The sequence below is a fragment of the Ananas comosus genome, linkage group 17, assembly GCF_001540865.1.
Source record: "Ananas comosus cultivar F153 linkage group 17, ASM154086v1, whole genome shotgun sequence".
Classification (NCBI taxonomy): Eukaryota; Viridiplantae; Streptophyta; class Magnoliopsida; order Poales; family Bromeliaceae; genus Ananas; species Ananas comosus.
Window position 1 is genome coordinate 3,663,507 of NC_033637.1, and position 25,892 is coordinate 3,689,398.

The window sequence follows — 25,892 nt, forward strand, 5'->3', positions numbered from 1 at the left end:
CTAGTAACCCATCTGTTCGAGATTGCTGTCGTCGTTGTACCCGTCGTGCCTGCAATGCAGCCACCAATCTCTGGACTGAGGATCCTGTCGAACAGAAAATGCACGCTTTGGGTTAAATGGATCGGCTCGGCTCGGCTCAGCATTTAAGGAGCCGTTTGGTTAGATGTAGTTATAAATGCAGTATGGTTAGAGATTCATGCAATTAAAATGCAGCAGGTACAACCATATGCATCTTTTTTGATTTGATATAGTAGAAAACGTTGCAAGTATAAATAATTTGTTTGGTTGCATGCAGTTGAGAAATAATTTTTAAAATTTTATTATTTTATATATATAATGGTGAGATTATCCCCAATGTAAAAAAAAAAAAAAAATTTATTTAAAAAATAATTGAGCAGGTAAGCATATCTTTTATTTAAGGTTACTCTCTTCAACTGCTATAGTTGAATTAAACTGTTGTCAATTTGGACGTAGTTCGAACTTTTACAGTTAAGCCTCCTCCTGCAGTTCCTACTGTAGTAGTTGGAGTTAAATATATCAAATCAAATACCAAATTTGCAGTTACATGCAGTTACAACTACAGTGCAATTGCAGTTACATGCAACCAAGCGGTCCCTAAATGTCGTTGAAATTGATCACGATTAATTTGGATGTGAATGTAAATGTGTTTGCTGTGCATTATGACAAAAAAGCAAAAGATCCGGTGTGTCGGCAATTGTGCTTTGATCCATGGGATAGCAAAATGAAATCGAGTTAATACAATACGCAGGCTTTTGACGTTTTCTTTATCTATGTTGCATTTATTATGCATGTATAATTTGTTTTGGCTATGCATGTTGAAAATTCGTGCAGGCATACAAGTGTACACTAATGTAAGCATACATTAACATTTAGAACGAAAATAATCAGATGTAAAATTGTTTAAATACAAGATCATCAAAAAAGGACTTTGAGAAATTAACTACTAGACTCACCTGGGATATTTTAAGTGTTATGTTGTGTAGCACTCCTTCATATACAGAAACTGGCTCCAAAACACTCCCAGGGCCAAAATTGGATTTTCCCGTAAAAACAAAGCCTTCACAAAGAAGATTATAGCACCCTGTATTTTTATAGCCATCTACCTAAATATATATTCAAGTTAATTACTAGTTATACACAAAAAAAATTAACAATTATGCAATTGAAAGGAGTCACAAAACCAGTAATAAATGCTTACCGTCCATAATGTAAAAAGCCGTGTTTGATTGTCGCCATAGAGATCAGGATTTACCTGATTAAAAAAAAAAACATCCAATTGGGTTGCAAAAATCAAACGTATAAATTTTAAAATCACCATAGCGCTAAAGAGGTGGAGATTTCAACCTTTTGATACAGTTAGGAACAAAAATTATATAGGAAGGCTCTCCAAATCAAATAAATTATTTTTTTTTTTTCATATATGATTCTATCATATTTAATATATAGTTTTAATCACTTTCAAATCAACTAACTAAGATTAGCTCCATAAAGTAATAGGTTCAATGTCATGGAACTTATCATATTGATTCAATTTCCAGCAAAATTTGGTAGTTAATAAAATATATGGTTATAAATTACTGAAATAACATATTATAGAAACAACTATAAAAAGTATAAACAATAGCAAAGAGGCTAGCTTTGAAAAACTTACATGCCATCCAACTTGTATTACGTTCAAATTTGGCGTATCTATTCCGTTTGCAACCCAAATTACAGCTGAGCTTACTTGGCCATGCTTTATATCTGGTATATTATGAACAGAAACTGTCGCAACAGCACCATGGATCTTATGACTTGGTTCACTATTATGTGTTTTGTATACTGCCCACTAGACAATTTAGAATTAAATAGTTAATAGATCATCATTGTATACAAAGAGTAAGTTTCTAGCAACTTGCAAAATTATGTTATCATGAGATCTAGATTCGATAAATCATTTACAAACAATAGAACCATTTGAATGTGTTAAAATTTAAAATATAAAATTTACATGTCTGAGGTATCTAGTTGGTGCACCATTGATTGGTGGAGCATTTGTAGACAATACTTCTTTGCTGCTTGCATATAGTTTATTCCACGCATCTAACCATTCATTTTTTCTTGAAATACCTCGTTGTGATTCCTAGCATAAAGATTTTGCGTTAAAAATATCTAACCATTCATTTTTTCTTGAAATACCTTGTTGTGATTCCTAGCATAAAGATTTTGCGATAAAAACATATTCTCATATATCTAAAGTTAATGCAATAACAATTTAAAAAAAAAAATTTTGAATAGCAGAATGTCTTTATATTAAGAGAAAAAATAAGCACAAAAGGGAAGAGAAAAATAATGATTTTAGCTATCACATTATAAAACTAAGCTTAATAAGTAAATTCAAATTTAAAGTTTCAAATTTTAAATTTCAAATTTAATTTCAAACATAAAGTTGCTGTCAAGAATCCCCAACCGGCTCTGATATCAATTATTGTGGTTAATACAATCCTTACGCTAATACTGATGGTTGGGATTTCGCAATGAAATTGCCTAATTGAATTTTCATACCATAAATCCGAATAAAAGAAACTAGTAAAACTATAAAAGAAGGAAAAACGAACCAAACATAAAATATATAGAAAATAGGATTTTACTAACTAATAAAAAAATTATACCTGACTCTTTTTTCGCACAAAATAGTTTTAAGTTGAGCCCTCTTTCTAAACTTCTTAAGAGAAATAAACCAGAGAGCGGGCACCTTGAGCTGCGTACACAAGCATTATATAATGCTCTGTTTAACTCTACCAGATTTAGATATTTATCTTAATCTAACTACAAACAAATCTAAATTGTGAATAATATTTCATTTTGGATATCAAAACTTTGAATTGAAAAGTTCCAAAATTTTTAGTTCAAATTGAGATCTGATTTTTGAATTATTAGTGAATTAAAGTTTTGATTCTATTGGTTCAAATTCAATTGTAATTTTTGTATTAGTTTTAATTTGGGATTTTAATTTGATTGTGATTTGAGTTATTAATTCAATTTTGGATGGGAAAAAAAAATGGCATGCCAAATTTTATTTTCCTCCTCTGGATACTCGTTTCTCTCTAAAATCTCTCCTTGCTCTTTTAAAAAGAAAAAATTTCTAAACCATGAATCCCCTAAATCTTGGTCAAAATTACTCTCTGCAAGTTCAAATTAGTTCAAATTGTTGATTTAAACTTAAATTCAAATTTCAATTTCTAGCTTTAAATTTAATCTCAAACAAAAGCTTGACTTTCAAACTTAAGTTTGATAAATTCTAATTTCAATTTGAACGAGGATTTGGAATTCAATTATATGATTGGAATTTGAGTTATAAATTTCTAAATAAAATTTGAAATTTGAGCTCAAATTATAAATTAAATTTGATTTAGTATATCAAACTTGAATTAAAAAGTCAAATTTCTGGTTCAAAATAAAGTATTTTAAACAAAAATTGAATTAAAATTTGCATACTTTTAGTTCAAATTTAAATTTGAACTTTAGACTAATTTGAATTTAAATTTGGATATATTAACGGATTCATGTTGAGCAGGAATAAAAATATTTTATTTTCCTTTCGTGGATACGTGTTTGTATCCAAAATCTCTATTTTTATCTTTCCAAAAGAAAATCACTCTCTACGAATTACAATTTGAAACCATATATTAATTCAAATTATAATTTCTAAGTTTAACTTCCAATTTAATTTCCAATATAAGCTTAATTTTTACACGTATTTTTATTTTAAATTTCAATTCCAACTTAAATTCAAAATTGGAATGGTACTTAAACTTTTCAAAATTTTAAACTTAAATTTTAAATTCTTTTGTAGCCTACAGCTATTGTAAAGTCCGTGAACTGCATCTATCTCGTGATTAGATAAAAAAAAAAAAAATGAATTGAAATTTGTTCAATTTAAATTATCGATACTATATTTTACGTAAGACAACTATTCTTTCCTTATTCACTCACTATATTTCATCAATTGAAATTTTCAATTTTTAAAATAATAAGTCTAAAAAGAAACTTTTTCAAAAGTTTAGAGGTCACTAATATAAGACTCGAATTCAGAACCTCCTACTATGTTAAATAATTCGAAATAGTCTTTATTTCTTTAAAAACTTAAACTGATGGAGAAAGGTGTTTAAATATTTTTATATTTAACAATTACTGATAACAACGGCAAACTGTGCAAATGCCAATAGAGGAACTTAGAGAATGGATTTCCACTTAGAATTGTAAATATAATAATAATAATAGCAATTACAATTTGAGGTTTGTGATATACATACAACAGTACAATTTAGTTTACTATCTTTCCTGCACATATGTGCTGTAGATTTCCGTCTCATCGAAAGGTTTTACTCTCCTCGGAAGATCGGCGAAGTTGCAGAAATCCGACATGTTCTTCCTTATCATGATGTTCTTCCTCTTGTCGACCGGCCGCGGACCCATAGCATTTCGATCTATGCTGATACTGTAAGCTTGGCACGCCGCTACTACAGCATCGTATGATCTCGAAGAAAGATTCAATCCCTCATTGCAAGCTCTTAAGTACATCTCATATGCAAGCCTTGGCTTACCATCCTTCGCGAGAGTTTCAATCAACATCTCGTACGTAATTCTGTTTGGTTTTATGTTCCGCACTTTCATTCTGTGAAACCACTCAAATGCCGCGCTCCCCATATTATTCTTAGCACATCCGCTGATTATTGCATTGAAGGTAACGACGGTTGGTTCGATCCCTGCCAATAACATTTCACGGATAATCGAATCCACCATCTCAATATCTCCTTTTCCTATAAAGATCGAGGCCAAGATTGTGTAGGCATGTAAGTTGGGCTTAACATCCACCTTACACATATGCTCCCATACCGCAAGTGCTTCTTCATAGAGCTTCCCTTTCTCGAGAGCGCTAAGTAAAGCACCATAAGAGAGTACAGTGGGCTTCTCTCCTTGCTCCACCATTCTTTTAAATATCTCTACAGCGGCGTTTGTTTCTGATGCTTTTGAGCAGGCGACAAGGACCGCATTCCACTCCCTACTCCCCGGCCTTAGACCTTTATCTTGCATTTTGTTAAGCAATCTAACCCCCCACCTCCAAATCCCCCTTCTCCTAGCAGCAGTTAGTAGGATATTGAAGTGAGAAATGATCAATTCATATGAAAGATTATTCGGCTTTGGGCCTTTATCCAACAAGTCCTCGTAGATCTCGAGAGCCGCCCACCATTTTTTCGCCTTACCCATGAGCCATATCACGTGGTTGCATACTGATAAGCTGATTTCGCCGTCCATCTCCCTTACTCTTCTGTACAACTCCTTAGCCACGGTATAGTGGTCTTCACGAGTACACGCCCACACTGGCCGCTCATAGTCCGCTCTATCAGGTTTTATTCCAGCATTATCCATACAACTAAGAAGATTTAACACGTCGGCAGTCGGATTTTCTGCATTTACAAGCAACCGGCGCATCGTGACGTAACACACACGAATCAAGAATTTTTCGAGCTTAAAGAACTCATTCTCCCAATCATCCCCCGCATCTCTCCCAATCTCTCCCTTCTCATACTTCTCTCTCAACTTGACAAAGAACCCAATCGCGCCTCTCGCATCATCCATCTTCTTATAAGCTAGCAAGACAGTAGAGTAGGTGACAGGAGAGGGAGATAACCCGTAATTTTCAATGTGGGCAAGAATATCGAGGGCCTCACGGGGCTTCCCTTGCTCTAAGTGAATGGACATCAAAGTGTTGTAAGTCACAATATTTGGAACAATTCCTTGCGATTTCATATCTTCGATGACTTCGTTCACTTTCTCGAACCGCTCGGTCTGCTTTACTGCACTCAAAAGGCTATTGTAAATGAACAGATTCGGAGCAACGGAAGCACCGCCTGCAGCTTTCTTCCTCTTCAACCATTCAACAATAGCAAATGCAGCATCCAATCTCTTATCCGACCCTAAGCCCCTAATCATGGAGGAATAAACAGGGAGAGGCAAATTCTCCAAACTCCTCGACAATTTCTCCACGTCATCTGCTGTTTTAGCATCCCGTAAAGTAAACGCAAGTGCCCGAACATCGACCTTTTCTTTCTCAATCGATTCAGCCGCACGACTACGATCATTCCTTCCACGGCCCATTACCTTTTCTCCTTCCTCTTCTTTTTGATAAAAAATATTACAATTTCCAACATCATTCAATATATCCAAGCTAACCTCCTTGTTCGTGGAACCCTTGGATTCTGGGCCCCCTCTGCGATGTTCATTTCCTACAGTTTCTTGCTCGAGTGCCGAAACCGTAGCAGAGTACCTACTCAAAGGACTTTTTTTTCTATCCAACAAGCTAAATTTAGGACAAGTAGTGATAAATTGAGTACCGCAATTTCTGCTTGATCCCCTAAATCCACCAAAATTGCATGAAACAGACACTGTTTGGGCACAGCCGCCGCGGCCACAAAACCATCTCCTTTTCCTCCTCTTCCTCAGAGCATGTGAATAGAACTCATCAGAATCCAAATGGGTTGCAGTTGCACCCAAGGTAGCTCCTTTCAGATAGAAAGCGTTCAAAGATTGCATTTTGGAACCGGGTTTATGCACACAAGTGAAGATTGACAGAGAAGAAGATAAAGTAAACTACAGAACTCATCATATGGAGGTAAATAGTGCGATTCAGAAACTACAAAACTTATCAGAATCTGAAGGTAGAGGTTGTCCCCAAAAAGGATCCTTTCGAGTAGGAAGTGTCTAAAGATTGTAATTTGGGGCAGAGATGAAGATGAAGTACCACCATTCAGGAGCTGGAGAATCCAATAGAAAGCGCTTTTACTGGACGCGAGAACCCAACAGCTGAGATCCAAGTTTGCTGCGAGGAGAAATGAGGGGCGGTGAGGAGGAGCTGCTTGTGTTTTCTTTTGTTGTGGTTTTCTAGAATCTAGAGATAGGGCCGCAGGTATCCTAGCTCCCTCAGCAAATAACGAGGCTCGTCGCTCTAGTGCTTTATGCGGCCCGTCCCATTCGCTCGCATGCGGACGCGAAATTGGTTTGATTCGAGCCCGAAGAGCATGTCGAGTTCGGCCCCCTTTTAGGTCCCGGCTCCGCCCAGCTTGAATGGGAATGGTTCACAACGTAGATTGTTTTTCGAACAAAGTAAAAATAACCAAAAAAAAAAAAGTAAAAATAATAAATAATCAAGTAAAATAAAAGGCAAAAAAAAAATTTGTACCAATGGGAATGGGTTGCTGGTCCCACACACGACCTACCAGTTAAACGGGTTCAAGCCAAATTGACCCGTTTATTTCAAGCGAATTGTTGGACGGAGCTTACTAAGGGAAAAGTTAAAAGAGTAGAGACAAGAGAGAGTGAGAGACGAGAAAGAGGCAAAAATAGGAAAGAAAAAGAAACCAACAATAAAGAGAATTATTTAAAAATAAAACAAAATTCTGCGCCTCAGATTATAGACAAACCGATCCCTCTCGATGCCTCGATGCCCAGGCACAAGCAGCAGGATTTGGGGTCTAGATTGGACAAGATAACGACTAGGATTAGCGAATATCTAACAATATTTCCGAGGAAGATCTCAAATAAATTGCATTCAACACTCGAGATCAGAGTTTTAAAACTTGCTCAACAGCATCCATGAGAAGGTAGTGCATAATCACCAGCTATTACATTTACAACATGAGAAAATTCATAATTCGTAAGTAATAAGCTTTTAAAACAAAGAGGCGAGAAAAAATTATTTCCGTTCTTATATAGCCATTTTTAGCACTAATGTGTAACACTCCAAGCAAGTCGCAATCCCCCACGCCGAAAAAGAGAAAACGTGAGTAGAATAGAAAGGGCATATGAATAACAGCAAAGTGGATGAACCAACAGTTAACAAATATTAATGACCAGAAAATGAGGGGAAAAAAAAAGGTTGATGATCTCCTAAAGCCTAGACCCTTAACATTTCATCGAACTACAATTCATGTTCCTCCCGCTGTATCCCGCCGGTCGCTCGAAAATTACCAAAAAAGGACCTTCCTCATTCACATTTGTCACAGTAATCTTACGTAGCAGATTACGATACCTTGCATACAAAACTGTTTCCAACGGAAGCGAAGCATCAGCCGCTACTCTGAACTTGTGCTCACCTTTTTCCGGACAATTCTCTTTCGGCGCGCTTTTGGAGTTGCCGTCTCGGTTTCCCCACTGCCCTGCTTGATACCAAGTAATCCGAGACCGGAAATGACAGCATTCTTAGATATGAACCACTTTGACTCTGATGATCTTTCGATATCAGCCTCTTTAGAAGGTCTGTTATATGCTTTCAATAGATTTTCCGACTGCACCAATGGATCGGCTTCCACTCCCAGCCAAGCAAGTCTTGATGTCTCCCCTATCTGAACATTCGTTACTCTGTGCCATGTGCATGAAACAGGAACAGAGTTAAGCAGTAGAATTTAATAAAAAAGAATAAAGTTAAGAAAAAAGAATTAGCAATGCCCATAGTGGCAAATAAACAATTTTCAGATACCAAAGAGCAAAATATAAACAAAGGTTACAGCAAATGCCATGTTCGACATTGAAAAGGGAATAACACCCCCTGTCTGGGGCTTTTTATTAGACCTGCTAGGGAGAGAAGAGAAACATGATCAAAGAATACACTGCCCTACAGACAACCAAGTGCAGGAACAAATGCAATTGAGGCATAATGATCTATAACAGGAGATTGTGCAATTCGGGAAAGCTTAACAGTTCTGCATGAAATATAATAGGTAATGAATTCAAAGGAAAAGACCATAATAACACTCAGATGAAGACTGATAAGATAAATTTAACCTTTCTTACAGCAAATCAGAGCAGTCCCATCACTTGAATACTAAACTTCATTAAAAATGCTAGGAAATGCTTGATAACTATTAAGGACATTTCCCCAACTTGTCGGATACAAAAGCCGATGTCTTCATCAATGAGTAACATAACTGTAGAAACTAGTTTACTCGAGATGTATTTAGTAGTTTGTCAGGAACCCTCTAATCCCATCAAAATGTGCCAGAAAGGATACATTACCTTGACCTCATTTCGCAATAACTATCAGATAGTATCACTTGCAAAGATAAAATAAAAAATCTGAACCATGACAACAATAATAAATAGTTATAAATCTGACCTTAGCGCCGTGCTGAAAAAGAGAGCCACACCAAGTACATCAAAGTGGTTGAACAAAGCTTGATCAAGTCCGCATAACATCTGATAGCGCAAGTTTGCATAGAGTCCTAAGAAAGCTCCATAGCCAAGAGCATTGGTGCTAACAGAAGGAATGGTCACAGATAACCTAAGAAACAACGCATCAGTGTAAAAAGAACTCTACATAGGAATTTCTACAAATAGAAATAATTTAAGACGGAAAATGACAGACAATATGCATTTACTTACCTCCCCTGCTTTCTACTGGACGCAAATTTTGACAAACCACCTTGAATGGAACCAGCGGTTAAACCAACAAGGCACAACTCTGCAGCCTTGTAAAAAAAGGAGTGGATCCTTTTCTGCAAGTCAAATTCTCTCATAGGATAACTCTTCTCAAAAATATTGTTTGGGAGTTTCTGTATTGTATTTTGCAAGTCAAAACGGAATGTACTCCCATATGAACGGCAGGGTGCAATTGACCAAACAACAAATGCATTGCAGAATGTTGCTGTCAGAACATTAATGAGTGCTAAATCCCATTCTTGTTTAATCCTGAATCCAACAAAAAAGAAAAAGAATAAGTAAGAAGGCACAGCAGACGCTACTCTGCGTCCATAAAATGACAAAACAGATACCTGTCCTTGCGATTCTTCAACTCCCACCAAAAAGAACAACCTAGAGTGGCTGCTGATTCTAGGAGCATTTTATATAAGAAAGACGGATCAGCAATCATCCTGCAAATTATAAGAAAGATCGATAAAAATAAGATCACCTACATAATGATGTAACGGAAGAAACAAGTAATTCTTCAGGCATTATTTGTTTCACTATTTCTACATACTGTGCGGCTAAATACCGAATCAGCATTAAGCAGCAGAAAATCAGATCAGATGTTATAACTATTTTCAGCTAAAATTTCCAATTGCAATAAGAATAAAAAGAGTTCCTTTTAATCTGAACCAGCAAGATATAATAAAAGAAATATGACTTCCATAGCACACAACTTTAGTGGACACAACAGGCATCACAAATAGATGCATTACTTAACTATGTAAAGGTTTTCTTTAACCGCGTCTTCAGCAGAACAGAAAGCATTTAACAGTCGACTCTTTTTTAAGGCAAAGACTGCAGCTATAAGAATGCATTTGCTCATATAGCAAATTATGTACACATTACTGAAATTGGATAAAGATGAGTAGAAGTTGAGATCCCAAAACAAATAACTAAGGTCAAATGAGTAAACCAGTAACCTGATTTCTGATTAATTGCCATGAGATATTTATGGCACCAAATCAAAATAAATCCAGCAAAGCAAGCAAACAACCAATTGATATTGGGAACCAATTTATTAGTATAAGCAGCAATCAGCTCTACAACCTAGTTTCACTGATGAAATAAGTTCAAAGAATGTTTTCGACAGGTTGAGAGTAGTTCTCATATCAAAGCTCCACAAAAATTAGATTTACATATCACATCATAGAAAACAATTTCTTACAGGGGATTGAATAAATACAGTAATCAACCTATGCGTGAATATTCAAGCAACCAATATAGAAACATATGTATAACAGCAATCCACAGACTCAAGAAACTACCTTCCAATGAAAGCCCTGGATAAGGATTGTGGAAGAGCTCGAGAAATGAATCTGGATGTCGTCGGCCTTGCATTGATTGCCAAGAATCGTACCATTTGTGCAGAACTTACCAAACCCTTGAAAGTATTGAATATTCAGTTGCATATAAGAATAACATTTGGCTGTTGATAAACTCAAAGAAAAAGAGACTGTACCATTTCATAAGCTTGCCGCAGCCCAGCAGGTAAATTGACCATGGTTTTGTACCACTCCTGAAGAACAGCGTCGACAAACTTCCTGTCAAAGAGCTGCAAAGACACGGAAAAAATAGGCAACTCAAATTTTTTTGTAATGCTAACAATACTGCCCACAGTTCTAATTTTAGTATATAATTAATTGCCAACCTCTGGAAGAACGATGCGTCTTCTAAACAGCCCGCCTTCATCTCCTTCGTCGCCATCATCAAAGTCACCAAAATAGTCATCATCATCGCCATCATCATCGCCCCCATCGCCCCCACCATGAAAATTCTTCTTTCCGATATCTCCACCACCCCCACCGATTGCTGTCTGCAGCATTTAAATAAACAAAGCCATAAACCCACTTCAAAATTTTGTCATAAAGGAAATACCATTCCAAATCCATCAATACAAAAAAGAAGATTAGAATAACAAAACATATGCCCTAGAACAGTGTAAAGTAACATCAAGAAAAAAAACAAAAAAAGAAAGAAAGAAAACCAAGTTGAAGGAACTGCATTCTCTATATCAAAGTAGGACAAGAAGAACTTAGGGCCTGATTAACCTAGCAGGAGATTCTACGGGAATCCTGCCACGGAGTAAAATTGTTTATAGAAGCCTCCAGGGTTACATTAGCATCCCCTCAACACTTTTTCACCTACCAACGGAAGCGAACAACTGAAATTATAGATTCTGCTTTCAGGCTTCATAAGGCCATTTGGTTTCTCAGAATCTCATGAAAGTCAGAAGGCCTAGTTCTTTTTGTTTGCAAAACTGCTAAATTCTGTTTCTTAAGTACAGAGCTATTCCAAAAGCCAGGCCATATACGCGTTTAATAGAAGACAGCATGGAAGAAAATTATTAACTCCTAAAACAAATTCCAACCAAAGGAACAACTCAGTTACGCATGGAAATAATGCATTGACTAATGCCGATTTTCAAGTATGTCTTCATATTGCAATCCAATCTCATCTATAAATCCACCCCCAAAAAAAAAGGTTGTGGCTAGGAAAGGCAATAGAGCCTAGAGAGAGAAATAACAGTAAGGACTAGAAATGCTTCTCTCCACACCCTTCACTGCATGATCTGTCTTCAAAATGATTCCTCAATAATATTATAACAACTACCCACTTCCACTCCTAAGATTGGAACTTTCAACTTCACAAAAGCAGCTTATCACCTCTACCTCAAAAATTATTTGAATTTCTTGCATTATTTAACTCTGGAACCTAATTTAAGGGGGAAAAAACCTAAACTAGAAATCTAAAAAAATCTTACCACTTCACACTAATGACATAGTCCTCCAACGTCATTACCTAATCATGATTAATTATATATATTTTCCTCCAGTTCTCAGTGTTCCATAGTAACCCAATATTTACCAAAAATCGTATGGAGACTAAATCCAACTACAAAGTTAATACTAGGTACATAGGAGTGCCTTCCCCTATTCTTCCTAATCCAATTCCTACTAGAAATTCTTAACCACTAAAACAAATGATTAATCATCAAGAAGACGCCTTATCTCAAATTAAACTTATAAAGCCCAACATGTTCGGAATATAATAGCATAAAGAGATTATACATATTACTATTATGAAAACCTAAAGGAAAACGAAGCCCCACTATACCTCAGGGCTCGACTTCGTCGACTTCTTGGAGAGATCAAGCTTCGACTTCTCCAGCGTCACGGCGCCGAAGGCGCCGTACTCCCCCTTCATCACCGGCGACGGCGCCACGGAGGGCGCCGCCGCCGCCGCCGCCGAGGAGCAGGATGGCGGGCCGGAGTCCGGCGAGATGAAGAAGCACCGCTCGAGCGCGTCGCGGGGGTCGCGCTCCACGGCCCCCGGTGGCGTCGCGGAGGCGGTGAGGTTGCGGAGGCGAGGGTTCCCCCCGAAGGGGGAGGGGCGGCGGAAAGGGAGGAAGCTAGGGTTAGGGTTAGGGTTAGGGTTAGGGTTTCGGAGGATGGCGAGGAGAGGGTGAGGGGCGGCGGAGTGGAGGACGGCGTGGTAACCCATCGCTCGCTCCTCGCGATTTCTCTTCGCTGCGGAGGAGAAGAGGGTTTTGGTTATCTTCGTTCTCTCGCTCTTATAACTTGTGAACGCGTGCGTTATCGGGTTCGGGGGAGGTGAGGTGGGGGTCCACTTGCCGGGGCCGGCCCCTCTATTTTGCTGGGGCCCACGGGGTCGGACCAATCAGAGACGGGAGCGTGGAGGGGATTGTTGTGGTAATTTTGTAATAATTGGTAATTACGGGTATGTTTAGCATTACTCATTTTACTTCTTTTTTTTTTTTTAAGCGAAATTGTCGTGAAACCCTACTCAACTATGGGTCATTTCGAAACAGGACCCCGAGCATTTACAATACCTCTTATATTTGTTTTGTTTATTTAGTAATTATTACTAGTTATTAATTATTGATTATTTAAATTTTATTCACTATTTATATTTATACTAGTAAAATGTACGTGCAAATGCACGTAATAATTATTAGAACAAGTTATAATTTTTTTAAATTTTTTTTAATTTTAGGCCATATTTTTATATGATTGTCAAATATGTATCTAAAAAATTTAAAATAATAAATCACGTTATTAAGAAAGATATGTTTTAAATGATAATAATTAATAATAATCTCTAATGCAAAAATTACTTTTGAAATTAAATAGAAAAATAAAATCTGTTAGGAAATAATTTTTTAATAAAATAGGAAATATCTTTTATAGGATTATCACACCTGTAATCTCTTATAGAAAACTTACTTTTGAAATTAAATAGAAAAATTTATATTTTAAGATTTTCACATCAGTAATCTGTTATAGAGAACTTACGTATTTATTGCTATTTCTATTTCTATTTTTATTCTTATATTTAAAATTTTTCGTACGGAAAAAAAAAATGGGCGCTAATTTTTTCGCTAAAAAATGGGCCTATCAACAGACGCAAATTTGAATATACGTACTTTTATATATAGTATAGATATAGATAGTATAAATATATTAGTTAATAATTTAATATTTGATATATTTCTCAAATTTTTATTTAATATACCTAGCCACCGAATTGTTGAGAGTCCGCGCGCAGGCTCCCTCCCTACTCCAAATCCACACACACCTGACCCAGAAAATAAAATAAAAATAAAAATAAAAACAAACATAAAAAGAGAGCGAAGCATTAACACACACACTCACGGAGGATGAGGGTTGCGGCGAGTAGAGTCGCCTTCGCCTCGGCGATCCCATCCTTCCGCGTCCGATCCATCCCCACCGTCCGATGCTCATCCTCCTCCTCCGCCGCCGCCGCCGCCGCCTCCGCCGCCGCCACCACCACCACCTCCGGTGACGCCTCTCTCTCTCTCTCTCTCTCTCTCTCTCTCTCTCTCTGTGATTTGGACCTTGATTTCATGGATCCAAATAACCATTAAGCTTGATGTAACTAGTAGGATATACTATGGAGATCTTGTTGAGCTATCTATTTTGAGATTTGTCTATGCATTTGCATGAACGAATTTGATGACATTCGAGGCTTAGTTTCGGGGCGAGTCTAGTATTTACCCCAAATTTAGAGAATTTTAGCTAAAATAGTGAGGAACTCCAGCAATTAGAAATACGTAATCATAAAACATTTGAAGAGATGATTTGATGAGGTGGTCTTAAACAAAAACGCCCCTAAATCGTGCCAAGGCATGTCGGCGTGAAGTTAGTAGTTTTGCGATCAGCACGACACGCCGTTACTTGCATACCATATAGGCCCTGGCACGGCACCACCCAACGGGACAGTTCTTGCGTCGTGGCACGCTTCTTGTTAAACCAAGTTTTCTTTCGCTTTTTCTATGAATATGTATTTCGTCAAATTTAACCGACTTTCGTTCATGTGAGAAGATTAGATTACAGCCAGCACTGCCGAAATTTCATGTTACATCGTATATTTGTATGATCTTAAGTCTAGCAATTTTCTTGCCATTCGCATATCTTATACGTTCTTCCATTAAAACAATTTGCTCTTTCCTCTTTGTGCTGCATCGTGTGTGGTGTGATATTTGGGATGCTAAGCCTGTCAGTGATGCTTTTGTACTGAGGTGTAACAATATTTTGTTTGGAACTCATGTTAGGAAATTTTTTCTGGTTGTCCATGAAATATATGTCTAACAGTTTTTGGCACGAAATGCAGATCATATTACATTTATCAAGGATATTGCTGCAACAAAACCTCCTGAGCATCTTCATTGCTTGTTGAACATGCTCCAAGCACGAGGTACGCTTTTCTTACACCGATGCTGGCTGCTTTGTTCCAGCATAAAATAGGGATATTTACAATGATTTTGCTGCTTGGTTGATATGCATTGAAATCCTGCTGAGATAAATATAGTGGGCCATTTATTGTTTCTTTTGTGGCGGACCATTTTGATCTACTGCCTTGATAGGCGATGCAATTATATCTCCTGGAGCCAGGGAAGGATTGATTCCACTCGTCATTCCTCTATCAGAAAGTCCATCAGGTTTGGGCTGCTCATATTTAATTAACAGAAGTAGATTAGCAATATCTAAACTACGCTTTGCTACTACTGTTTGACCTATTACTTGGCATGGTTTAGGTACTTTAACATCCTTGCTAAGGTGGCCAACGGCTCCACCTGGGTAATTTGTATTCTTTTTTACCTTTATTCCTCCAAATATTGGTTCCTAATGAACATTTTTTTAAGTAAGATCTTTAATTGAAAGTATTTTGCTTTTGCTTTTTCCTAGGATGGAGATGCCAGTCGTGCAAGTTCGTAAGAATGGTCTCTGGCTTTTGGCAAAGAATGTAAGACAACAATTTAGAGCAAAAGGAAAACCCCTACTGTTTTGCTTCTGTTTGTATCTGTCGCAAACATCTTATTCAAAATTTTGTTGATTTCATGTGTTCACATAATCACACATTCACACTCAAAGCAATTACATGTCGTCAATTCTGTTCCAAACATTGTAATTTGTTGCAATCAAATCACGCAACCCAATTTAGTTAATTAAATATTGATGTGCCGCTGATGAGAAAGTGATGTGACCTTTTAGTTATTGTCATGTCATCAAGTACAATACTGCTACATCACCTTCACATTAGTGACACATTAACATTTAATCAACTAAAGTGGGTTGTAGGACTTGATTGCAACAATTCAAAAACTTCAAGCTAGATTTATAATAAATTAAAGTTTGAGGACCAAAGTGTCACGTGCCTCATAGTTTGAGGACGAAAAGTGTAATGTAGCCAAAGTTATATCTTGGTTGAGATTTTTTGTGGCTACATTGCTCTACATGGAAACAAGAAATGGTAGGTCCAAAATATGTTTCCTTATACAACTTTATTTGTTTAGAGTAAGCTTTGGTTATAAAAGTCTTGTGCTAAATAGTAGTCACCTAAAGTTATCTTCTTCTAAATGAAACAGGTTGATCAATACATTCATAGAATCCTTGTTGAGGCAGATGCCAGCAACTTTGGAGAAAGTAGCGATGAATTATGGAATGCTTCTGCTGAAGCTGGTAAAAAGCTTTACAATAGGGGCGACTTTGAAGAGTCGCAAGTTGCTGATCTGGATATCTATATCTTGAAGAAGGTTAAAACCTTTAAACCACTTGCCGGTTAATAGAGTAGAGGTAACGTAGTAGAGGCCATATTATTTTAAGAAAATCCATGTTTCATTTCAGGTTGGACTTTTCCCAGATGTTATAGAGAGAAAAGTTGCACGGCATCTGGATAAAGGAGATCATGTTAGCAATACTTAATGATACTGTTTATGAAGCCTCTTGCGGAAAATTACATAATGAACTTCCATAATATTCAACACTTTTGCTTCAACTGATATAGGTTTCTGCACTCGTTACTGGAGAATTCTATACTAGGAACCAATTTCCAGGATTTGGACGGCCTTTTGTGCACTATGCAGAGATTTTGCTGAAGTTAGTGGGCACCTTAACAATACATTTTCGGGTCTTTTAGTGTATCCCTGCAATATCATCTTTTACATATCTACCCCTGTAACATCTAGACCCCTTTAAAGTGCAGTATCTTACAAAATAACCTTATCTTAAGCTAGGGAGTCATTCAATATTTCTGTGTTGTAAAGTTTTCGGAGAGGGGCATGATTGTAAGTGCAAAGCTGTATAAGTTAGAAATTAAATTCTTGTAGGGCACAATATGACATTCAGATATTATAGTGATATGTGAATATAGATAGAGATGTAAGGAATATATGAAAATATCTCTGTAATTTTCAGGGATGTGTAAGAATTTGGTGACCGCATAATTACTAAATTTGTTTACTGTGCTCATCTTCATTGCTTGTTCTGGCATTATAGGATTGGGCGTAAACTTGAAGCCAAAGATGCAGCCCGCGGTGCACTGAAATCACCTTGGTGGACTCTAGGTCGTAGATACCGAGTATGACTCCTCTTATTGGGGAAACAACACTTCCTAATTTGTTGTAAATGCTTTTCTCATATGTTCACTGGAAATTAATCATAAAATTGTTTCATTTCCTCAGGACATTGCTGAGGTTGCACAGTGGGAGGATGAGCAAATTGAATTTATAAAGGAGAAAGTGACCGAAGAGGGCAAGCAAGAAGATCTCAAAAAAGGAAAAGCACCTGAACAGGTGGCCAACCCAAGTCCTTCCCCATATCCTTATACACTGGAAATGTAGTGATATGTAGCCATTCCAAGAAAGCTCTTTGATTTATTAATTCATTTTTCGTTCGAAATTATATTTCTAATGCAGGTAGCTTTGGATGAAGCTGCTTTCTTACTGGATTTAGCATCAATTGAGGGAACTTGGGATGAAGTAGTAGACCGTATTGCGGAATGCTACAGGGAGGCGGGACTTCATGATATTGCGAGGTTTGTAACATACAAAGAGTAGATTTTGGAGAATATACACATAGGTACGCCGACTTCGGATTTCCTTGTTTCTTGGAAATTGAAGAAACACTTACTTGTTGGCTCCTTTTAGTTCTTTATATGTACCAATCCTACTAATTCTCAACATAATTTCCATTGTTGTCCTTCACTCTATCTCTTGCTCATTCATCTTTAATAGCATCCATGTTGCAAACAAAACTAAAGGAGATGAATGATACTTCTCCTCTCAATCTACTATTACTGTAACTTTTATGTTAACTCATTCTGTTAATAATAGGCTTCTTGATTTCTCTTATGATGAGTGTTGTGCTATTTATTGTTTCCTTCTGATGGCTGGAATTTAGATCATATAATGTGCTAGGGTTATTGGATGTGTAGTCTTACTATTGGTGCAGTTTGATGTGAACTGTGATGATAAAGGAGAGCCTCAAAGGCAATTGTGGATGAAACTTGGATTTTTTTAATAAATTTGAGATACATTTGAAACATTGTTTACTTCTTAACCTCCACCCAACACACACAATTTTTTTTTAAAGGAAGTTAGTTCATTTGCTCACAATTTTTTTTTTTAAAGGAAGTTAGTTCATTTGCTCCTTTATCGCACTTAAGAAATCTTTTGGACAATAACAACTTGTTGGGAGTTATTTGGCCTTTACCACGTTGGTTGCTCTTCATTCCATGATGTTTATTGTTGGGACTCAGAAACTGGAGGGTCTGCCGATCGAAGAAGCTTTTTCGTATGTATGTATACATATACATATACATATACATATACATATACATATACATACATACACGTGCGCGCGCACACGCGCACACACACACATATATATATGTATGGAGAGAGAGAGAGAACTAGGCTACTGTATTATTAATAGTATCAAGTCATTGGTGCTATTAGATTTTCGGTCTTTGGAAAGAAGGATGTGCAGTTAGGATGATAGTGGTACTCTAGAGTTGAGTGGGTGGTTGGTTAAATAGTATGATCTAACGAGTGAAAATGCTCAAAGAGCTAGATCTAACAGCGGAAAACTTGGTATCTATAAGCTTTGGTGCTATTGATAGCATAATAACCAGACTCTCTCTCTCTCTCTCTCTCTCTCTCTCTATATATATATATATGCATACATAGATACTGGTTATTACAGCAGCATGGATGGTCTGCTTGTTTATATATAGATCATATTGTGTGCTAGGGTTACCGGATAGTTCTTTTGATTTGGTCCAAAATGTTAAAGCTTTTACTCATATTTGTGTTCTTATCCATAGTCCCACAACTCAGGACCTAGTGTCCTTTAATGCTTTAGTTACATTTGTTCATCAAACTAAAGTTTAAAATCATTTTAGGAACTCCTCTCAAAAAGAATTACTTTCCAAATTATTTAAGGGATGAGCAACCAAAGAACAATGAATAAGAAACTACCATGGACTTCAATTTTCTTTAGAGTAAACAATGCTTTTAAAGTGGATTAGCCTTTGAGATATGGAACAATTAGTAAATAGATGTGGTAGCATTTCATTGGTCCCTCTTAGCTCATGTTGCTTTGGGAATAAATAACTCTTGGAGAAACGTGTTTAAGTGCTTTCTAAATTGGATTAGTCTCTGAGAGACGGAACCTGTAGTTAATTTATCTGGCACTATTTTCTTGGTCCCCTTTTTTGGCTCCTTTGTAACTTTGGGGAATGAATCCTCACCCACCTCACACCCAGTTGTCCATAAAAGTACTGCTTTGGTTCCCCATTTTCTTTTTTTCTTTTCCTTTTGTTGAAGAAGATGGTCTGAGCCATCTAGGGCACACACCTTTAAATTTGAATCTCAAAGCTCATTTAGAATGTATCAATTAATTACTCTAAACAGTTGTAGTTTTGTTTGGCCTGACACATTAATATTGAATGATTACTTATATGGAATGAACTTAGTTGGAAATGTAAAACAGTCAAGTTTCGAATTTGGAATCTCAGATATCAACTATCAAATTTTTTATCATTTGTATTATGTATGGTTGGTAGTGCGGTGGATATTCAAAGTGGATATATAACTGATGGAGATAGAGTTGGATATATATAACTTGTTCAATTGAGGTGCAAACAATAATTTCTCTTATAAGAAACCTTTAATTTGTGGAAGACCCAAAGCATCTCCCTTCTCTTTCAAGAATAAAGAGCTTACACAAACCCACAGTTGCATGTAAATAGAACTTCCCATCGAACTTTTATTTTTTGAGGTAAAATGACAATAAAATAGACATTCTACATAAACATTTCATAAAATTGGAATCTGCTTGGCCTGAGAGGGACAGGCTCTATGTATATAAAACCAAACACTAATAACATTTTTCGTTAACACCCTCTAATAATTCTCTGCCACTGCATAGGCATTTAGAAAAATAACAGTGTGTGTTGGAATACTAGGTAAACAAATAAAACCATAGTAAGCATCTAGTCGGGAAGCAGCTAATGAAGTCAAACTACAGTTACCGACCGTTCTTAGCGCAAGTGACAAAAGATATGATGACTGATACCGAAGGTCCTAAGTTTGAAGCATACTTTTTTCAAATTTTCAGCTAAATTTATTTCTAAAAAAATAAATAAAAAACTAGCATATTATCCTTCTTTCAGAAAAAAAAAAAAAAAAAAAAAACAAATACCATGTAAAAAAAATAAAACCGTAATGAGTATCTAGCCGAGAAGTAACTAATGAAGTCAAACTATATTTATCGGCCGTTCCTAGCGCAAGTGATAAAAGACTTAATGGTTGATATCCGAAATTCTAAAATTGAAGTACAGTTGTTTTAGATTTTCAGCTAAGTTTATTTTTTAAAAAATACATAAAGCAGTAACATGGTATTGTCCTCTCAAAAAAAAAAAAGAAAAAAGAAAAAGTCAAACTACAGTTGTTGCATGTTGAAATAACTAACATCTTTGGAGAGAAAATGCACTCCTCATTGTGGGTACCTTACAAAGTTTCTCTTGCTTTACTAGTCTATTATCACGCATCGCAAAAATGCATTAGTTTGTATATTAACATTAGTTTGTATGAGTCGTTTTCAACGTGACGGATACAACTATATTTCAGTGTGCATAATTATTGAGCATTTGTTAATTAAACTTAATTAAAATAATTACGAAATTTCATTCACTATTATTATCTTTGCTAAAACAAACCTGTAAATTTAATTTAAGGTATAATTAGAAGATGTACTGTGACGTTTAGCGACTTAAATGTAACGGATAAAAAAAAATTTTCATTATCAAAATTTAAAATCTCACAAGAAGGGTAAGTGTATTTATGCCTAGATTTAACATGAAAATTGACTTTGAATGGTACTTTTAACCGAAGCTTACTGAACCAATTAATTATTCTATATTAAAAAAAAGTATTTTGTGAATCACATGTACACATGTTTCGATTCAGGAAAACTTGATCTTGATTTCAATATCAAATTTAAGCTCAATTTCAAAATGATAATCAATGTGCATACGCGGAAAAGAGTTTAATAATTAATACCTGATCAGATCTCAAGTTCAAACTCTAATTGCTTTAAATATTCAACTAAATTTATTTTTAAAAATAATAGACGAAACAAATAATATGTTATCTTTCTTTCTAAGCGAAAAAAATAAACATACAGTACCATGCATCATTATATAAACAAGTAATGTTATGGTACAGTACCCATAAATCTCTCATCAAGGAAAAACTAATTCAACCAAAAAAAAAAAAAAAAAATCATCAATTAAACCATAAAAAACAGATGTAAACAATTTTCTACTGCCTCAGCGGCCAAAATTTCTCCAACGCTATGTAAGGATGATAGTTCTCGAAAGAGATAACCAAAATATAATATCAAAGGTTGCGTTTGGTTCGGGCCGGTATAAATAAAAATTACTTATTTCAAATATAGGTATAAGTTCGGATATAAGCAGGACTAGATCAATTTCGCGTTTTGATAAAAATTGGGTTGTTTGCAAGAATAAAATAAATAATATTTTGATGATTAGATTGGAACAAGAGGAATAAGAGTTTTAATTTTAAATTAAAATTATTTTATCTAATTAATTAACATCAAAATATTACTTAAAAATAAATTTATTAGCTATGAATATTGTATAAAATAATAAAAATATATTAATTAATTAATTAATTATAAAAAATAATTTAACTTTTTACTTAGTTAGTAAATAATTTTAACTAGATAACTAGTAAAAAAATTTAATTAGATTAAAAGAAATATTAATGGTTGATCAATAAATAAATATTAGTTTATGAATAAATACATTAAATTATTAATAATTAATTATAAATAATAAATTAATTAATTATTTTATTATTTAAGTAATAAATAATAATTTAAATGTATTAATTACATTAATTAATAATTTAATATCATAATTAAAATTAAATTTAGACTTTATTAATCTTGTTTCAATCTGGGAACAAGCTTGTTCAGAAAAAAAAGAGTGGAATAGTAATTTCAGTTTTATACTAGTTTATTTCAGAAATTTGAAAATTACTGTTGTTGGGTATCAAATATAGCGTTTAGAAACAAAAGAAGGAATAAGAACTTATTCCCCTTTATTTCCGAACCAAACACAGCCAAACAGTATAATAACTGTTCTTATATTTTGCCTTTTATTTTATCTTGTGGTTTATTTCATGTACTTTAATTGTTATTCTCTAGTGAATTTTATTTTATCGTACCATAATAATCGATCATTAACTACGGTGTGCTTATATTATAAAACATATAAAGTACAGAACACTAACATATAAATTATAGATATTGAAATATATGAAGATATATAGAGTAGGGCTACTATATTTTTACGAGTATAAAGTCCTTCATACTCGATCATAAGTTGTTTTCGATGATGAAGCTCCCGAATCGACGATCCACTCCATTAAATACGATCTAAAGTATTTGAAACTTCTAGAAAATAAATTTTGTAATTTTTCGAAATCATAATAAAGTCTATCAAATGGATATAGAATAAACAGTCGAAATAAAACAACGTCCTAAAAATGGATGATTTGATCCTTCAATTTAAGATCAGAGTTATTGATCTTTATCTAGATAATGAATAGAATTTTCTATCAAAAATTCAATCGATTCTGATTCTTTTACACTGTTAAATTAACAAGTATTCCATACCAGTGGTTAAAATTTTTTAATTTTGTGATTTTTTAATCGTAAGGTAAATGATGTCAAAAAATTGTAAAATTTAATTTCTAGAAATTTTAAATGCTCTAGATAACGTTTAACGATATGGATCATTAATTCGGAAGCTCTATTATCAAAAACGACTTATGAGTATGAAGGCGATTGTACTCATAAGATAACATAGCGACTCAGGATACTATATATATATATATTATTTTAACATTATATTTCACAGAGTACTGCATTGCTATCTTATAATTTTGCTACTCTATGAATAGAGTATCTCGCGACAAAAAAAGCAAAATAAAAGAATAGCAAATTATAACTTTTTTTTTTTAAGAAAAATTAACAAGCTCCTTTTCATTAATAAGGAGTACGAACTTAGTTATAAAAAAGAAGCAACTAGAGCCTCTAATGTAAATAACGCGATCAAAAAAAAAAAAAAAAAAAAAAAAAAAAAAAAAAAAAAAAAAAAAAAAAAAAAAAAAACCCTTGATATTTTATCCACGTGGATCGAAACCCAAACCCGACCCGTGTTGTGACCTCCGAAACCCTTAAACAAACCCGGTCGGGCGAACCGGAATGGAACTGAGAGTCTGAGACCCACTCCTCGGTTAGCCGTGAACAGAGTTAAATCCGGTCCGAGAAGTCATTCCCTAGACCTGGTGTATCCTCACAACTCATACACCATCTTAATATTTGTTGATTAATTCCTCAATATAAATGGATTAATAATATAATCTAGAAAAAACTTAAAGTATCCCCTGTGGTTTACCGTTTCTTACTTTAGTACTCTACAATTTAAAGTATATAACTTTACTATTCTGTGATTTTATTTTTCTCTTTCCGTTATCTCATCCATTAATTTTTTTCGTTTAATCAATGAGAAAGTTAAACTATATGGTAATGAAGTAAAAATTACGTAAACCATGAAATACTAAAGTGAATTTCTCAAAAATATAATTTTTTGAAAAAAAAAAATGAAATATGTATGGAGACCCTTCTGGTAATTATTTTTAAATTTTTGCTAAGCTAAAACTTTATTATTAAATAAAATAATTCTATTAGCTGCTATAGTTTATTAGCTAAAAAATGATCAAAGCTGATAAAATCGCTCATTAATTTGAGTAAAATGCTAGAATTAGGCATTGTTAACAAAAAGATAAAAACTTTAAAAGGTATCAATCCAGAAAATTAAAATTAACAGGACATTCATACATTTTTCCTTTAAGTTCTTATTTAAAAAAAAAAAAGGGATAATTGCCTACATACCCCTCATACGTTTGAAAATATCTGATTTATCCCTACTTTTTTTTTCTTTCTAAAATACCCCTCATATGTTCCATCGTTATTGCAAAATACCCCCGCAGTTATTTCCTGTTAAGTTAACTTAGGTTAAACGTGAGTTAAACATCTACCACAGTTAAAAAAAATTAAAATACCAATTTGTCCTTAACTTAAGGGCAAATAAGAAATGTTGGTGGCGGTAAAAAAGTATATTGGAAAAGACCAAAAGTCAAAATATTTTTTGTGACCCTAACTTTAAGAGCAAATATAGAGATGTCAACGGATGAGATTCGGGGCGGATTTTTAAAATCCCGAACCCGACCCGACTCCAAACCCGAGACCTGAACTCGAACCCGAACTCGACGAATTTTAAAAATCCATATCTAAATCCGAACCCGACCAAAAATCCAAAACCCGAACCCGAAAATTTGAACCCAAAATATATTTTTTTTCAATATTTCAAAATATATTATATTAAATCTAAATTTTTAAAATACAAATTCAAATATAACATCAAATATATATATATATATATATATATATATATATATATATATATATATTCCAGCTATGGTGCTTGTAAAAGCACCAAGCACTTGGTGCTTGTAAGTTTTTTACCGTTAGATCTATTTCTCGGATCATTTTCAACCATTAGATTATACTATTCAACCAACCACCCACTCAACCCTAGGGGCCCTACATCATCCTAACCGCATATCTCTTAATCCAATGGCTAAAAATCTACAAGCACCAATAACTTGGTACTTTTAAAAGCATAGGAGCTCATTTATATATATATATATATATATATATATATATATATATATATATATATATATATATATACAAAATAAATTTCGGTTCGGGTCCGGTTCGGGTTTGGGTCGGATACAATTAAAATCTATATCCGAATCCATATCTTATGGGTTTCTATTTTTTATATTCATATCCATCGAATATATCCATTTTATTCTGGTTCGAGTTCGAATAAAATTTCGAATATCTATATCCATTGACATCCCTAAGCAAATAAGAATGGAAGGGTATATTTGAAAAGGCAAAATAGTAATTTTACAGAGATAACAGAGTTTATTAACAGATTTTAACTCTAGGGGTATATTAGAAATAGATTGGAACGTAGAAAAGGCATTTTCAATATTAACCTTCTAAGAGGGGTAAATTGAAAAGTCAAGAACTTTTTAGGGATATATAAGCAATTGCCCCTAAAAAAGAGATAAAGTTCGAATATCACTATTGTAGTTTCGCACTTTCTTATTTTAATGCCTCATGGTTTAAAGTGTATCAATTTAGTATCCTATGATTTTATTTTTTTTCTTTTTGTCAGCTCCTCCATTAATATTTTATTAAATTATATATAAAAAACTTCAGATATCCTATCTAGATTTATCGAATATTATCTTTAGTATCTTTCAGTTTTAACTTTGTTACTAATTTAACAAAAAATAATAATTGAAGGAACACTTAAAAGCGAAAAATAAATCACGTAGCACTAAATTGATACACCTTAAATTACAGAATACT

General features: G+C 34.5%; 4 protein-coding genes across 4 annotated transcripts; 1 reads left to right on the forward strand and 3 right to left on the reverse strand.

Annotated features, from left to right (window-relative positions):
• LOC109723358 lies at window positions 1-2,103 on the reverse strand. The gene is made up of 5 exons (XM_020251695.1): window positions 2,038-2,103; window positions 1,748-1,849; window positions 1,220-1,273; window positions 975-1,124; window positions 1-84 (listed from the first exon to the last, which is right to left on the reverse strand). The coding sequence occupies exons 1-5, from the start codon at window positions 2,101-2,103 to the stop codon at window positions 1-3; spliced, it is 456 nt and encodes a 151-aa protein (XP_020107284.1).
• LOC109723274 (pentatricopeptide repeat-containing protein At3g46610-like) lies at window positions 4,227-6,963 on the reverse strand. The gene has a single exon (XM_020251596.1). The coding sequence runs from the start codon at window positions 6,595-6,597 to the stop codon at window positions 4,336-4,338; it is 2,262 nt and encodes a 753-aa protein (XP_020107185.1). The 5' UTR covers window positions 6,598-6,963; the 3' UTR covers window positions 4,227-4,335.
• On the reverse strand, window positions 7,745-13,082 carry LOC109723204 (protein RETICULATA-RELATED 1, chloroplastic). Its single transcript, XM_020251486.1, has 8 exons — window positions 12,640-13,082; window positions 11,174-11,338; window positions 10,985-11,077; window positions 10,791-10,906; window positions 9,831-9,929; window positions 9,442-9,747; window positions 9,176-9,340; window positions 7,745-8,421 (listed from the first exon to the last, which is right to left on the reverse strand). Exons 1-8 carry the CDS (start codon window positions 13,024-13,026, stop codon window positions 8,136-8,138), a joined length of 1,617 nt encoding a protein of 538 aa, XP_020107075.1. The 5' UTR covers window positions 13,027-13,082; the 3' UTR covers window positions 7,745-8,135.
• On the forward strand, window positions 14,150-18,199 carry LOC109723592. Its single transcript, XM_020252025.1, has 11 exons — window positions 14,150-14,345; window positions 15,178-15,261; window positions 15,431-15,505; window positions 15,602-15,644; window positions 15,753-15,810; window positions 16,433-16,600; window positions 16,692-16,754; window positions 16,852-16,943; window positions 17,343-17,424; window positions 17,528-17,638; window positions 17,762-18,199. The coding sequence occupies exons 1-11, from the start codon at window positions 14,204-14,206 to the stop codon at window positions 17,900-17,902; spliced, it is 1,059 nt and encodes a 352-aa protein (XP_020107614.1). The 5' UTR covers window positions 14,150-14,203; the 3' UTR covers window positions 17,903-18,199.

Coding starts and splice junctions, on each gene's coding strand:
- LOC109723204 (XM_020251486.1), bottom strand. CDS start 13,026: ATGGGTTACCACGCCGTCCTCCACTCCGCCGCCCCTCACCCTCTCCTC. Junction 11,078..11,173: donor GACGCATCGTTCTTCCAGAG/GTTGGCAATTAA, acceptor GTGTCTTTGCAG/CTCTTTGACAGGAAGTTTGT. Junction 9,341..9,441: donor TCCAGTAGAAAGCAGGGGAG/GTAAGTAAATGC, acceptor GTTGTTTCTTAG/GTTATCTGTGACCATTCCTT.
- LOC109723358 (XM_020251695.1), bottom strand. CDS start 2,103: ATGCGTGGAATAAACTATATGCAAGCAGCAAAGAAGTATTGTCTACAA. Junction 1,850..2,037: donor AAATGCTCCACCAATCAATG/GTGCACCAACTA, acceptor TAAATTGTCTAG/TGGGCAGTATACAAAACACA. Junction 1,274..1,747: donor CAGATATAAAGCATGGCCAA/GTAAGCTCAGCT, acceptor TTTTTTAATCAG/GTAAATCCTGATCTCTATGG.
- LOC109723592 (XM_020252025.1), top strand. CDS start 14,204: ATGAGGGTTGCGGCGAGTAGAGTCGCCTTCGCCTCGGCGATCCCATCC. Junction 15,645..15,752: donor TGGCCAACGGCTCCACCTGG/GTAATTTGTATT, acceptor GCTTTTTCCTAG/GATGGAGATGCCAGTCGTGC. Junction 16,755..16,851: donor ATCTGGATAAAGGAGATCAT/GTTAGCAATACT, acceptor CAACTGATATAG/GTTTCTGCACTCGTTACTGG.
- LOC109723274 (XM_020251596.1), bottom strand. CDS start 6,597: ATGCAATCTTTGAACGCTTTCTATCTGAAAGGAGCTACCTTGGGTGCA.